This window comes from Kryptolebias marmoratus, linkage group LG3 (assembly GCF_001649575.2).
Source record: "Kryptolebias marmoratus isolate JLee-2015 linkage group LG3, ASM164957v2, whole genome shotgun sequence".
Classification (NCBI taxonomy): Eukaryota; Metazoa; Chordata; class Actinopteri; order Cyprinodontiformes; family Rivulidae; genus Kryptolebias; species Kryptolebias marmoratus.
Window position 1 is genome coordinate 1,107,611 of NC_051432.1, and position 14,826 is coordinate 1,122,436.

The 14,826-nt window shown below is 38.8% G+C and overlaps 1 protein-coding gene across 1 annotated transcript in view; it reads right to left on the reverse strand.

Moving 5' to 3' along the window:
- LOC108247446 (slit homolog 1 protein) overlaps positions 1–14,826 on the reverse strand; it is a 137,265-nt gene that overhangs the window by 110,938 nt on the left and 11,501 nt on the right. The window contains exon 2 of the mRNA XM_037974921.1: positions 2,360–2,431. Coding sequence (XP_037830849.1) covers positions 2,360–2,431 — 72 coding nt within the window. The remainder of the gene's footprint in view (positions 1–2,359; positions 2,432–14,826) is intronic.

Sequence of the window (14,826 nt, forward strand, 5' to 3'; positions counted from 1 at the left end):
AAAATTAAACGAAATAAACATTTGAAATATATGAGTTTGTATGTAATGTATGAATATAATATACAAGTTTCACTTTTTAAATGGAATTACTGAAATCAATCTACTTTTTCATGATATTCTAATTTTATGACCAGCACCTGTAGATCAGGGCTCAGAAGACCATTTCAGAATGGTCCAATGTTTGGTTCTGAGCCATTCTTGGGTGTTTTTATCTGTGTGTTTTGGATCATTATCCTGTTGGAGGATCAATGACCTGCCACTGAGACCAAGCTTTCCAAGACTGAGCAGCACATTTTGCTCCAGAATGGCTTGATAGTCTTTGAACCCTGAACAGATTCAAGACACCCTGTAGCAAATGCAGCAAATGCAGCCCCAGAACAGAACCGAGCATCTTCCATGTTTCACTGTAGGCACAGGGTTCTTTTCTTTGTGTGCTTTGTTTTTGGTTCTGTGAACACAAAGCTGATGGGACTTGTTACCTAAAAGCTCCAGTTTTGTTTCATCTGTCCAAAGGACAATCTCCCAGAAGCTTTGTGGCTTCTCAATATGCATTTTGGCAAATTCAAGACTGACTTTTTTATGATTTCAATAGGTCAGTCTCCTTCAACTGTCACAGCTGCTGCTGAGCTGTGTCTCCTCACACCTGATGATCATCACCCTGATCTCCAGCTGCTGCCATATAAGGATGGAGCTTCCCCCTGCACGGCGTCAGATTGTTGTGAAACCCTCAGCGGTAACACCTTCAGACCTGCCTTAGAAGCTTGACCAAACTGTCTGGTTACTAACCTGTCTGTCTCTTCCTTCTACCCAGTGGCCTCTCCTGTCCCTGATCCTGACCCTCTCCACTGGATTTGGACCTCCTGGTTCTGACCCCCTGTCCCTGAGATCTGGACACTGTCCTGACCAGATTTGGACCCGCTGGCTTAGATCCAGGCCCGTCAGCCTGGAAGAAGTTTAATCCCTAATAAACGCCTCTTTGCACTCTCTGTTCAGTCCCTGCGTCCATCAGTGCCTGCCCCTGTCATCAACATCTTCTATTAAGTCTACTTTGGCTTAAACAGTGACCCATGGTAACCCGTGCAATCTGACACCAGTGCATTTTAACCATTTGACTTTCTCCACTTTTTTACTATTCATATTACCCCTCTCTTATGTTTTTCAATTTTATATCAATTATATATCAAATTTTATGTCAGTTTTCTTCTTGCAGCTACATCCAGGTAGGTTGGCTCTGTCGGGATTCGGGGTTTTTGTGTTTTAGTTTATTGTTTTTGTTTGTTTTCATGTTTTCTGTTTTAGTTGTGTTTCAGGTGTCTTCCTTTTGGTTTAGGTTTTTGTTGTGTTCATGTTCTCTGTGCCTGTCACTTCCCACTCCTCCCCAGTCACTCTTTTGCCTTCCTGCCACACCAATCTACACCTGCCTCTAGTCTTGCTAATTGCTTCACCTGTGCCCACTTTCCAATTACCTCCTCTGTTTAAAAACCCAGTCATCACTTCCACACTCTGCTGGTTCATTGTTGTTTCATGCCTGTCTTGTTGTTCCTGTCTTGCCTCCTGTTTTGCCGCTGTACCAAGTCTGGATTTTGTTATATTTAGTTTTGCTGCCTTGTCAGCTTTTTGTTTTTGATTATCTTTTATTTTAATAAAATTAGTTTCTTTCAAAGATGAGTCTGCACTCTGGGTTCGCCTCCGTCCCCATTCCCCCGCCCGACAGGCTCCAGTCCTGTGGATCTTAACCTTTTGAATAATCTGTGCAGCTGTAGTCAAAGGACATCCAGCTGCTTGGAGGCGGTCTTATAGTCTTTACCTTTAACATTATGCTCAGTAATGTTGTTTCTAAGATCCTGAGACAACTCTGTCCTTAGCTTTCTGTGCCCCATGTTCAGTGTGTTACACAACATGATACCAAACAACACAGTGACTACTTTTCACCCTTTAAACAGGCAGGCAGACTGATCACAAGACACCTGGGATGAAATTACAGGACACACTTTAGTTTAACATGTCCCTGTGAGAAAATTATGTTCAATCTTTTCTAGGAGTACAATCCTTTCTGTCAAGGCCAGTTTGATTAGTTTGTTTTTTAAAATATTTCTGTGCAGTGACTTATTCGCATTAGTTGATTTTTAGTATTATAATATTAGTATTTTAACATTATTTTTGTCAGTTTCAAGTTATTTCAGTGACCTTTCTGGGGTTATTATCTTTACAAAAAGGTACGAACAAATTTGTACGTGTCTATATTTATTACCTATGCATTTGAATGTTACATTTTTTTGTTTGTTTTTGCAACATCTGTTAATAGGATGGATACTTTATTTCTAATCCATGTGATAAAGACAATGTGTGTGTAACTCACAGAACTCTGAGGTGTTTGAGACCAGAGAAGTCTGTCTTGGTTATGACCGTCAGATTGTTCCCATTTAGATCCCTGAAAAACAAACAAAACAACAGCAAATTAGAGAGTAGAAAGTCCAACAAAACAGGTTTTTATATAAAATGTAGACTTAGACTCTCTAATGTCAAAATACATTATAAACTGCCACTTTGCATTTGTCAGTTAGCCAGTGTGATCTTTATTGTTTTGAACACGAAGGAAAAAAAATCAACAAGGGGTAAAGATCTGAGTGAGACAAAATTACTCATATATTCAGGATAAGCATAATATTTTATAAAATTGCTTTGGCTCTAGATGGGATGTTGAAACCACAACCACGTGGGGCTATTGATGGTAGTTCTCTTTGTACATCTGCTCCAGTCCTGGAACTGGTAAGCCTGGTAAGAACATCATCACCCACCGCTGACAAAAAGGTAGAGTCATAATGTTTTTGCCTGTGTTTGTGTGTTTGTTTTTCTGCACTGTTAGCTAAATATCTCAGTGAATCACTGAACCGATTTTATTAAAAATTTTAGAAAGTAATCACTGAGTTGATGTCTACAATTGTGACATAAACCAGGTTTTCTGTCCAAGGAGCGAAACCAAAACCAGACACGGAGACAAGGATTAAGGTAAGTGGTTTATTTACAAGGTGCAGGTATCTACAGTGGTGGTAGTCAGGAGCAGTCTGGAAGGCAAGAAGGAGCAAGGTGAGTCTCGGGTACAAGTCTTGGTTTAGTGTTGAGAACAGATGAGTTTGTGAATAATGTCTTTTTCTTTCTTACAGGTGTAGAAGGCGTTTGTGGCGTCGAGGAGGTAACAAAGGTTTCCAAGATGATCCGGAAGGTAAGAGATCCAGCGGTCCGGTAAGGTAAGTAATCCAGTCGTGATACAGGTAAGTTCCCGTCGGGCAGTGACCGTCTAGGCGAGGCAGCAACCTGAGTCGAAGAGCAAATAACAACAAATTATCTAAGTCACTAGCTTGAGGTTAGAACCTGTGGCTGAGACTCAAACCAGTGAGGTTTGATGCTCCAGCGATGGTCTGGAACCAGCCGGAGGCTTAAATGCTGGATCAGCTCATCAAGGAAATCAGGAACAGCTGAGGAAGGAAAGGTTAGTAGCGCCGCCCATAGACGGAGCTAACTCCAGATCCTCACAAATTGATAAACCTTTGGAGTCAATCAATTCAAGATGGCCATCAGAGCAATGCAATCTCAGCAAAAACAAAAATGCCTTTAACTCAGTCACTTTTACAAATACTGAAGTAAATTTTGGTGTGGTGTTACCTGTGACTGACCCCAAACTTATATTCTAAGCACTACCTGATCACACAAGATTTGTGTTTAAAACTTTGCCATTAACTAGTTAAATGTATGCTGTCTGTTTTCAAAATATCTTTATCTGCACTCATTCCAATATTTCTAGCACTCTCCAATGTGTCATGTTATGGTTGACAGCATGTTAGACCTTCTTTCAAGTAATTATCTTGTAGTAAAACACCAGCTCTAGTTCTGCCATTAATGTTAATGTTAATGTCAACACTGCTAACATTAACCACTGAGCCATCGACTCAGTTTCAACATTTAGTCTCGTCCTAGCCCTTATTATCTGCAACTAAATTTAAACCACATTTACTGCAGCTCAGGCATTTTCATCCTTACAGATAGATTTTAAAACACAAACAACTGAAAACATAAGATGCACAATTAAAGTTTGTTTATCACTAAAAAATGCTAAAGAGCACCAATCAGAAATTTTACACAATTTGAAAATACTGATTTGCAGTCTCAATGTCCAAGAACTTATAATGCAATTATTTTTATTTTTTTCTTATAATGCAATTATAACATCAGTGTCATCAACAAAACACACTGTCACATTGTTCAGCTGAGAGTTGAACAAGGAAACATTTGAGATTGGTGCCTGATATCAGCGCTGTTTATCCATTCTTCCCAATGACAGCTAATCCAGAGCGCTTCAGAACATCTAAGGCTATGTTTGGATATTTGATTAAATAGTTCTCCATTTATACGATTATATGATTCTAACAAACACACTGAAATACCTATAACATGCCAGTCGGTGGCAAGAAAGTCCATAATAATGACTTATCAAAGTACAGAAAACCAATATTCTTAGCTTGGCAAAAGGTTTTCAGAAAACCTTTTGCTTGATGTTGTTTACAGTTTCCTCTGAGGTATTAACCATTTCAACACACAACCAAAGTTTATTGGCAATAACAACAGGATCAATTAATCATTTTTGAAAAGTTCGACATTTCAACTTCACATGGATCTACCAAAAAGAACTTTTGAAAAATGTTCACATTGTAAAGCACTTTTATTCATTTATTTACTTTTTTCTCACTAAACATTTGGTCTGGATAAGGACAGCAGAAATCCTCTGTTTAAAATATGCTGGAGTAGTGTGGACAGGGATGACTACTAAACTTTCTCTAACACAGTTTTAGTCTAAACATCTGCATTTAAGAAGTCATTTAGATGTCTTTTTAACCCAAAAAGGTTCTGTGGCTGCATCATTTCTCAGCTGAGAAGAAAACCAGTTCAGCACTAAAAGTGACTGTTTTTCCTCATTTTTGTCATTTTTGCTCTCTTTGAGGCAGACTGAACTTATAACTAGGTCAAATCTAAGTATGGTCGGTGCACTCACACTCTTAATCTCCATACTCTCATTATTAAATTTAACTTATCTTGGCTTATGCTAAATTACTGCAAAAATTGTTTTGAAAGTCAAATATCAATAACAAATCTAAATTTATTTGTATATGGATACATCCTATATATGTACAAATATAAAAAAGAGGCTTTTTTGTAAAATTATGGTGTATGTTACATGTTTCGATTACTAAAGTCACTTTTAAGGTTTCTGAACTTTAGCTTTGTTTTATTTTCGGATTTTCTGAAAAAGATATTGTCAGATATTTTCAATCAGTATGCACTGTAAATTCTACTCAAACAAATCATTGTTTCTAATTTCTACTTCACTTTGAAGAGGATTTTTCTTTTAAGCCTAAAGTCTACCAACATCAACTGAAAGACCCAGGAAAATCAACACTTTCTTCCATGTTTGTTCAAATTTAAAACATTTTTTACTAACTGCTATTTTATAATTTACTGAATCTGTCATGATTTCTAGTATTTTTTGAGTTTGTTCTTAGTTTTGGTTCGGTTCCTGTCTTTGTTTCACATTTCCCACTTGCCCTCAGTCTGCTCCTGCTTTCCTGTCACGCCATTCTCCACCTGTCTTCAATCCTCGTTACTCACCTGTGCCCACTTCACCTGATTATCCTCAGTGTTTAAAACCCGGTCAATTTCATCACTACCCTGCTGATTCATTGCTCTTGTTTCCCCGTCAATGTCACGTTCATGTTCTTTGCCTTGTCGCTCCATTAGTTTATGTTTTGTATTTAGTTTGCTTGCTGCCACGTCAGCCCTTTTGATTTTGTGTTATTTTTACGTAAATAAATTAGTGTTCTTGGGATGAGTCTGCACTCCGGGTACGCCTCCTTCTCCACGCCTCCTGACAGAATCTGACTGCTTTTGTACTGCAGTTGGATTGATTAGATTTGAATGTGACTCTGACAGTACTTGGAATTATTTAGATTTGAATTGGACTTGTTTGCTTATGTGTTTGTTTATATGTATATGTATATAAGAGTTTTATTGAGATTTGGCACTACATAAAGTAACTGAAATTAATATGATACATGCATAATTTTCCTCAGTTTAATTCCCCCAAATCAAATGAGTCAGGGAGACAACTTGATTTTGGAGATATTCTAAATATAAACTATTACATGTGTCATCTCATCTGTTACTTTACCAGGTAATATTTTCAGTATACATACAAGTAGAAGCAGTTTAAAGCAGGAGAGATTTAACCTTTTGGCTCCATTGTTTATTTAAACTGACAGTTGTGAAGAAAGACGGAGGATGATGTCACTTTTCCCACAAGCTTTTGTGGAAGGAGAAGGAAATGATATGTGTGCATGTATCTGAATGAGTGTGTCTGTGTGTGTGGAGTGTCATGTTGCTGTGCTACTGTAAAGGGTGGAGCACAGTCTGACCTTGTCCTGCTGAAAGGAGACAGGGAGAAACAGAGGGACACTGGATGCTGTGGTTGGGTGCTGTAAACCAGATCTACAAAGAAAACACCTGCTGAAAAAAAGGGGGTAAATACTGCTAATATCCATGAATTATGCCATGTTGGTGTCAGATTAGGGTTTTTGTTCTTTGAGTCATAAAAATATTCACCATCCTGCATCTAGATTCTCACATACACATGATCGCAATATACATCCAAAATACTGTATATTTACTGCACCATATAAACTAACTATCAACTAATATTTGCCAGTTTTTTTAAGTATTAGCAATTGGACATGCCAGCGCATACTTCACCAGTTTTCAAACAGACATGTCTTTGGGCATGTAGCTGCTGTTGACAAACTGAAACATGTAACACGTGACCTCCTGTCTATCAAAGAGATACAGGAATCAGAAAGACCCTAGAGGAAAGTCTGTGAGATAATTTCTGGAAAAGCATCATATATACCAGTAAGAACAGCAAACTTTGCACTCTCATTTTTAGAGATATTATGTTATTCTGTTGAATATCAGATGCTATTTTTAGGGCCTGTTCACATTTCTTGTTACAAAACCGTCAGCTGACAGCTGCCGTAATGTCCCCACACCACACTGTAAAATATGGTATCTTCTGCTCATCATCTATAGGGCATTAGTAAAAACAACAGAGAACTAAGCTATGAAGATTTTTTTAGTTAAGGATTTATTATACTTACAGGCAAAACAACATCTTAATGCTGAGAGTCATCGGTCAGAAAATAAAGTCAAAAAAGGCAGGAAGAAGCAGCTATTGCTATAACACAGACACAAGTCAAACATTCTTCCTAAACCACGGGTGTCAAACTCCAGGCCTTGAGGGCCACTGTCCTAGGAGTTTTAGGTTTTTCTGCTCCAACACACCTGATTCAAACCAAATCAAATCATCAAGTTCTCCAGGAGCACGGCAACAAGTCATCCATTTAAACCAGGTGTTTTTAAAGCAAGAACACGTCTAAAACATGCAGAAGAGCGGCCACCGAGGAATCGAGTTTGACACCCCTGTTAAAAGAAGTTGTGTTGACAATGAAGTTATGTATGTATGTATGTATGTATGTATGTATGTATGTATGTATGTATGTATGTATGTATGTATGTATGTATGTATGTATGTATGTATGTATGTATGTAAAAAAAAAGTTGGAGTGCTGGATAGTTTGGATGGTTTAATTTTAATGGAGAGAGACAAAATATCAACTAAGAAAAAAAAACACTACACACTATGTAAAAATTCCCAGCCAAGCCATTGAGTGAAATTAGGATTAGTATTAAAACAAACATAATCTGGGCTGGATGGATGGATGTTGGAGTTCATAACTGAAAAGTAGGGGGGTTGTTTATTTTTTTGTCTATTGGTATTAAATTACTTAAAATGTTAAATATGACTTGTAATACTTTCTTGAGACCATAATCAATAATTAAAGACATTTCACTGGTGTGTCAGTTGGCACATGGTCGTTCTACCCCCTAGGACCAAAGCCCGGCTGTGTTTGGCATCCTTTTCTTGTCATGTTGAAATATGACAACCCTATCCTCACCCCATGAGGCTAGATCTTGCATGGAGCTCCAGACCAAGTGTGATTGATGGCCATTTTACTCTAGCTCTATTTCTAAACAATCACACCAATAGTTGTAGCCCATTTCAGCCTTGTGCAGATCTACTATTCTGTCCCTGGTGTTAATTGACAGCTCTTTGGTCTTATTCAGAGAGGTGGAAAGCCTGGAAGAGAAGAAATTGGCTCTGTGAAATGTGTGCTGTATATGCATAACTAGTTGAAATCAGGAGTATCTGTTATTGATTCATTGATTTAGCAAAACAGCACAGATTCATTTATCAGGCCAGAAGTTAGCAATAAATTCTGTTGTAAAGCTGAGCTGAAGAGGCTGTTATACATCAATAAATTTGTGGGTCTTGGGGAAATTTTTAGGTGTCTATCAGAAATGAAGTGGGCTGCTAAGTATACATTATAGAGCGTGATAGGTCCATCATGGTTTTAAGCATTCAAAAAACTTCTATAGCAAGTTTAAAGTGGTTTGTCGTTGTAGAGACAGCATATTGGGGTCCTGAGAGGAGTATAGGAGAAAGCAGAGACAATGTGTCCATGATATGGGGCAAATGAAAAAACTAGAATGAAAATCTAGTTTATGTTCTTTGTGTTCTCTGGAAAAGAGAGTCAAGTCACAAAATTTAATTCATAAATGCCATGTAAATTTTTTCTTTAATTTCTAAAACAAAATCAGTGCAGTTTTAATATTTGCTCTTTGTCACTAGTCAACTAGTACTAGGCTTATCACATTTTGTACACAATGCAACAACCGTTGCAGGAACAATACACTCAGTTATACTTTCTTTGTTGTACACATTTCTTTTCATTCTTCTGCTTTTTCAGTCAAAGGTACATTAAAAGCTCTCACCAGTGAGGGTTGGGAAGGCATCTAAGTGTGGTGATTTGGCTTTTCTGTTTTCTGTTTTTGTTTTGTTCTGTTTCCTATTTTTAGTTATCTGGTTTTTGTTTTCTTCTTGGTTCTGTCCTCATGTTTGTGTTCTCATTTCCACTCTCCCCCAGTCATTCATTTGTCTGTCAGCCACGCCCATCTTCACCTGTCCCGAATCAGTAATCATGCCACCTGTTCCCACTCACCTCGTTATCTGCAGTCTTAAAAACCCGGTCACTCTTCCCATACCTCGCTGGTCCATTGTCTATTGTTTGTAGCTTTGTTTCTGGTTGTTGGTTTTCCGTCCTGCTTGTCCCCGTCCCCGTTTCTGTTCATGTTAGTTTTAGTTTGTTCTTTATTTTGTTTTGCTGCCATGTCAGCTTTTGTTTTGTGTTTCTTTATTTAATAAATTATTTTTGTTAAATACGAGTCTGCGCTCTGGGTTCGCCTTCGTCACTCCTGTTCATGACACTAAGGTGTCATGTTTAGTGTGCAAGCTGACTTTATTGAGCACACACTCATTTTAAAACCATGTTAGGGGATCGATCCAAAATGGACAGTGACTCCCATTGTAAATGACTAAATGTGAGCCATATACTTATCACATAACATTTTTGTTGTTGTTGTATTATAGTTAATTTAAACAATCAATGAACTGTTTGCCTGACCAGGACTGCAAAGTTGTGCAAGTTATCACTGCCAGGGGATCCAGCACATCCTAATGAAACTGATGGAACAGTCTGAAGGTGAGCTAACAATTTCATTGCAAAAAAATAAAAATAAATATTTGTAAGTCTGACAAGATGAAGACAGAGTAGCAGATTGTTCTGATAGGATGGCTGGAAAAGGATTTAAAGATAGATGGAGACGGATCATGGTGGGGGGGGTCCAGAACAACGCCCTGCATGTATTTGAAATTACCCTGTCAGTTAAAACTGCACAAGAAACCAAGCATTTAAAAGGAGGTGGTGACATACAGCAAATGATGACCACATTTTCACACACTTAATTTACATACATGGTCACTTAGAAAAAACACCAAGCTGCTAATTGCAAAATGCCCACATGGTCTTTTTGTGAGTAGAAGAAAGAAGGAAACAATGATGCATGGTTAATTGAGTTCTGTGCAGCATGGCTGGGTCAGGGGGTCAGCTAAGCGACAGACTCCCCTCGAGTGGTGACTCTGTCGAACAATAGCTCATTAAAGCAGAACGCGTCTGGTACATACACACACAATCAGGGCTTCAGTGGGCAGTGAGGCAGTTGATCTGTTCAGCTTTGGTCTCCAGTGTCACATCTGATCTGGAATCAGGGCAGCAGGGGGACAACTTCTAATAAATCACCTGAATGGAGAAGCTAGCAGAAAGACTTAAAGTGAGCAAAGCTCATCTTGTATTGTTAGAAAGCTATAAGCTAGCAAAGTGTTGGCATGTCAATAATACTCAAAAAACATTTGTTTACATATTTGCTTGAAATTCATTCTAACACTGACAATTATTGGCTCCTTCATCCATATCTAACTTGGAATCCTTACTCTCAAAAAACACTCTGAATCCTGCTGAATTCATGCAACAAGCATATAAATAATACAACCACTGCAAAAAGTATGGAATCACCACTCAGGATGTTCTTCAATTGTTTGATTTATTTTTTATACAGAATTAAAGACATGCCACAAAACTATATTTTTTCTAAATTCCTTCCTTCTGGCATTTAGAAACAATTCAAAAAGAAAGAAAAATAATTGTTGTAGTCAGTCAAAATTGCTTTTTTTTAAATCAAGCAGAGGGAAAAAAATATATACATAACCAAATTATGGAATCATGCACCATTAAGGCCTTCACCTACTCAATGAGAGGTCACAAAGTCAGCTCTCATTCAGGTGGTTGAGTGACAAAAATTGCATCATTTTGTTGGCATAGCAGCTTCACCCGCCCCTTCTCGACACAAGGTCCTGGCTGAACTGTTTCTCCCAAGGGTTTGCACCAAGTATCAGACCCTTCGGGATTTCACGATGTTGCGATCACAACTATTAACGCAAAATCAAGCTAACCCCGCGAAATCGCAACTTTTTGCAACTTTGCCCAAAACACCGCAACTTTCCTGCAACTTTAACCCAAAATTTATTGTTTCTAAAGTGATTCGCCACCGTTTCTGCGGTCTGGTGTCTTCTTTGTGGGTTTGTGTAGAGTGGGATACAAAATAACCCCAAATAACTCACGAAGAAGACACATGACGTCACTTCCTGTTAACATCAGAATGCCGGGAGCATGCAGGAGGAGGGGACCAAAGCAAAAATGTGCGCTAACGCTTCACATTTGCCCACAAAGATTTCAACAAAAAACCCCGCAAAACAGTTTCCTACCCAGCTGCATGAGAGTGGGGGGAAGCTGTTTTGCACGTCCTGCAGTGTAATCATTGAACATAAACGCAAGTCATCCATCGACAAACACTTTGTGTCTGTAAAACATGTGAGGAGAGCTGCAGCAGACGAGTGACAATCCATAAATGGTCATGAATGCCAGTTTATAAGCTATCAAAGTTCTCAAATAAAGCACCTTTTGATAATGTGGTAATTATCTTACAAAACTATTATAAGTATTTTTGGTTTATATATTAAAAGTTATGGTTTTTTATTGATTTTAGTAAAAAAAAAAAAAATCGCAACTTTTAGGAAAATGCCCAGCAAAATCAGGCATTTTAGCCCGCAACAATCACAAAAATGCCCGCGAAATCCTGGAGGGACTGACATATTTATCTAAAAACTCAGAAATGGAAGACAATTAAATTTTAACTGCACTGATGGATGATGAACTAATTTACGTTTTTCTATCAATATGCAGTCATTCCTGTAAATATTGTGTCACTCAATCAAAAAGAAAAGCATGATTCACTTTTACCCGCTTTAGGCGTACAAATAATTGCATTTAGCAGACAAATCAATGCAGGAACACTGACACTGAGAATATTGTAGCAAGTAAAATGCAGACAATTATTACACACATGCAGACATATTATCCCAGTGTGCTATTTCTTGCTCATAGTCAATTAGTCAAGTTTTTTATTGATTTTTTTTTTTTAAAAATTGCAAATTTTCATCGCAACTTTTAGGAAAATTCCCCGCGAAATCAGGCATTTTAGCGCGCAACAATCACAAAAAATTCCCGCGAAATCCTGGAGGGATCGAAGTATTGTGTGTTTGGTCAGAAGATGTGGGCGTGTTTATGTGGAAAAGCCAGTGAGCTTTAATGGTCATTTTGTTTCAAACAGTCTCCGCTGTGAAGCACTGTTAAATTCAGCCGTCTTTACAGCTATTCCAGCAAAACCTATGTACCCTATGAACTTAAAATGACCACGCGGAGACACAGACCACTCTTCGTGGCTATGACTGTCTCTGTCAGTTTAGTAAACACATCTGGTTGCGGTAAGGAAAGCAAAACTCGGTACAAGGATAGGAGAGTTGAGAAGCCGGAGGGAAGAAACACGTTTTAACGCTGTAGGAGGAGCTTTCGGGGAGTTCTAATCTGAGTGTCTCATGGACTATGAAAGGTGTGTGGAATAACAACCATCTCACAACCATGCAACCTGCGCTTAATCAGTGAAGCAGGTATGTATGTGTGTGTTTGTTTGAATTGAAATGATCAATATGAAAAACAAACCAAGTCACATAATATCTTGCTCTGTCCATACAAAATAAAACATCTTGGTAACAGTTTTTAGTGGAACTTGAGGATAATTTCTTTATTTTTTTTCTGATGAGAACAAAATAAAGCTTGCACTAGCCTCATCTAAGCTGGATGTTTAAGTTACTAACCAGCCACGAAGAGGAACCTTTGTTCTAAGATCTAATCAGGACAATATCTCCCCAAAATATAGGAAAGTGTCAACAGAAATTTGGCGTCTCAAAGCCAAGTCCTTTTCTGGCATGAGAAGATATCAAACCACTTGTGGTTTTAATACATTTGTAAGCTAGTCAACACCAGACTGCAGGGCTGCTGTAAAAATGAATTTGTTTTTACTGTTACTTCTTCTCTTCTCTCATCTGGTGTCATCCTCCACTCCTTCACCTCTGTCCTCACCAATTCCCTTCCATCTTCACATCTCCCTTACTTCCTTTTAAAACTTAAAAAAAAACTATCCTTTTCTATTCCCAACTGTCTTTCTGACATTTCCCTTAGCTTTTTCTGCTGCTCATTCTCCTCATTTGTCATATGTCTCCCCGGTGGCAGAACAGTGGATGTGACTAAGATTAGCAGCAACACAAACACACACTCACAGGTCTAATGACACTTCATTAACATCATATTTTCCACAGAGGCACAGCAGGGGACTCCGTTAGATGAACATAAGAAATGGACATAAGGAGATGAAAGGCTGAGGAGGAAATACCTATAATGAAATGAGAACCGAAAGAAATGAGGTGTGTGTGGGAGTGTGTCTGGGTAGAAAGGGAAGACAAATATTGACTAAACTGACAAAAAACTGAAGAGCTCTTGAAAGAAAGTACTTTAAAGAAACAGTCTGGTCATTTTTGAAGGGATGTTCTGTCATATAGTTATCAATAGAAAGTCTTTATCAGCCATAGAACATATAGTTTTGAGAAAGAGACAGAAGTCTTTTTCCAGGCTAGGCTAATAGCTAGCCAACTGAGTGCCAGTTTGTTATCGTTTTTCAGGTTTGTAACACAACTCTGTCTCAAAAACAATATACAAGTGTGGAAAAACTACAACATTAGCTAATATTAAACATCTACTCTTTTGCATAACACCGTTTGTTTCGTTGCACCTCACCACAACTGAGGAACATGAGGACGCTGCTACTCATTAGAACAGAAATTCTCAAAGTCGACTCTGAACTGAACGACAAGTCAGCTCACGTGGTATCTCACTGGCCTGCGATTGTTGGAAATTAGTTGATGAATCAAAAATGCAAGAAGATAGGTGAATTTTTCGTTGCACTTTCACTGAATTCTGTGTGTTTGCTACCAAACGGCCAGCAAGCCATGCGGCTGCAATTTATACAGAGAATTTTTGAAAATCAGTCTTTTTCCATGGGCTTGCAAAATTGTGTTCTAGGCTGTTCACATTATTTTGTTGCCCACCTCTACCCACATCAGGCCCTCCTCAGCTCACTTTATATTCACCTCAGTTCGGGTTGCAGCTTTGGCCTCTGTCTGTATCATTATCATAAACTAAGGCAGCAGATGAGGTGTTATGTCATATGGCCAATGAGTTTTCTAAATGTGAAAAAAAAAAAAGAAAGACAGATAGAAAAAAATGTTTTCAAAGATAAGTGGCTGTAGAAATATGCATTAAATATGCATTTATTTTGTTCTCACCTTATATCTGTGAGTGCATTCTCAGCAACAAATAATTTGTCGCTCTTCACCACCCTTGCCGCTTTGCTTAAAAGCCTCGTTTGGACCCGCAATGAGTTACGGGATATGGTGAGCTAGCAGCCGCCGCTAGCGCTAGGTGCTGGGTACCCGGGAGCACGCGGAGGACGGCGGTGCGCGGAGGATCACGTCGAGGGGCGCCGCGCACCCGGCCGCTCTCGGTCCGCACCCGAACCTCGGAACCTCAGCCTCTCTGCAGGGCAGCGGCCCCCGCCCGGCAAATTATTTTGCTATATTACACTTTAAGTGACACAACATGATTTTTTACAACATTTTTAGGCGAGAATGTGGCTTTGAAAGTCTCAAATATCTGCTCGGTTCATCAGTACATGACCTTATTACAAAAATGTTTTGACACTTTCGGACATGCCTGCTCCGCTCGCCAGCTGTCAGCTGGCCGAGAGTTTCACGTTCGGTACACCGGGGGAGAACGCCTGACTCCCGGCACATTGTTATAAAAACTCCAGCTAGCTTTC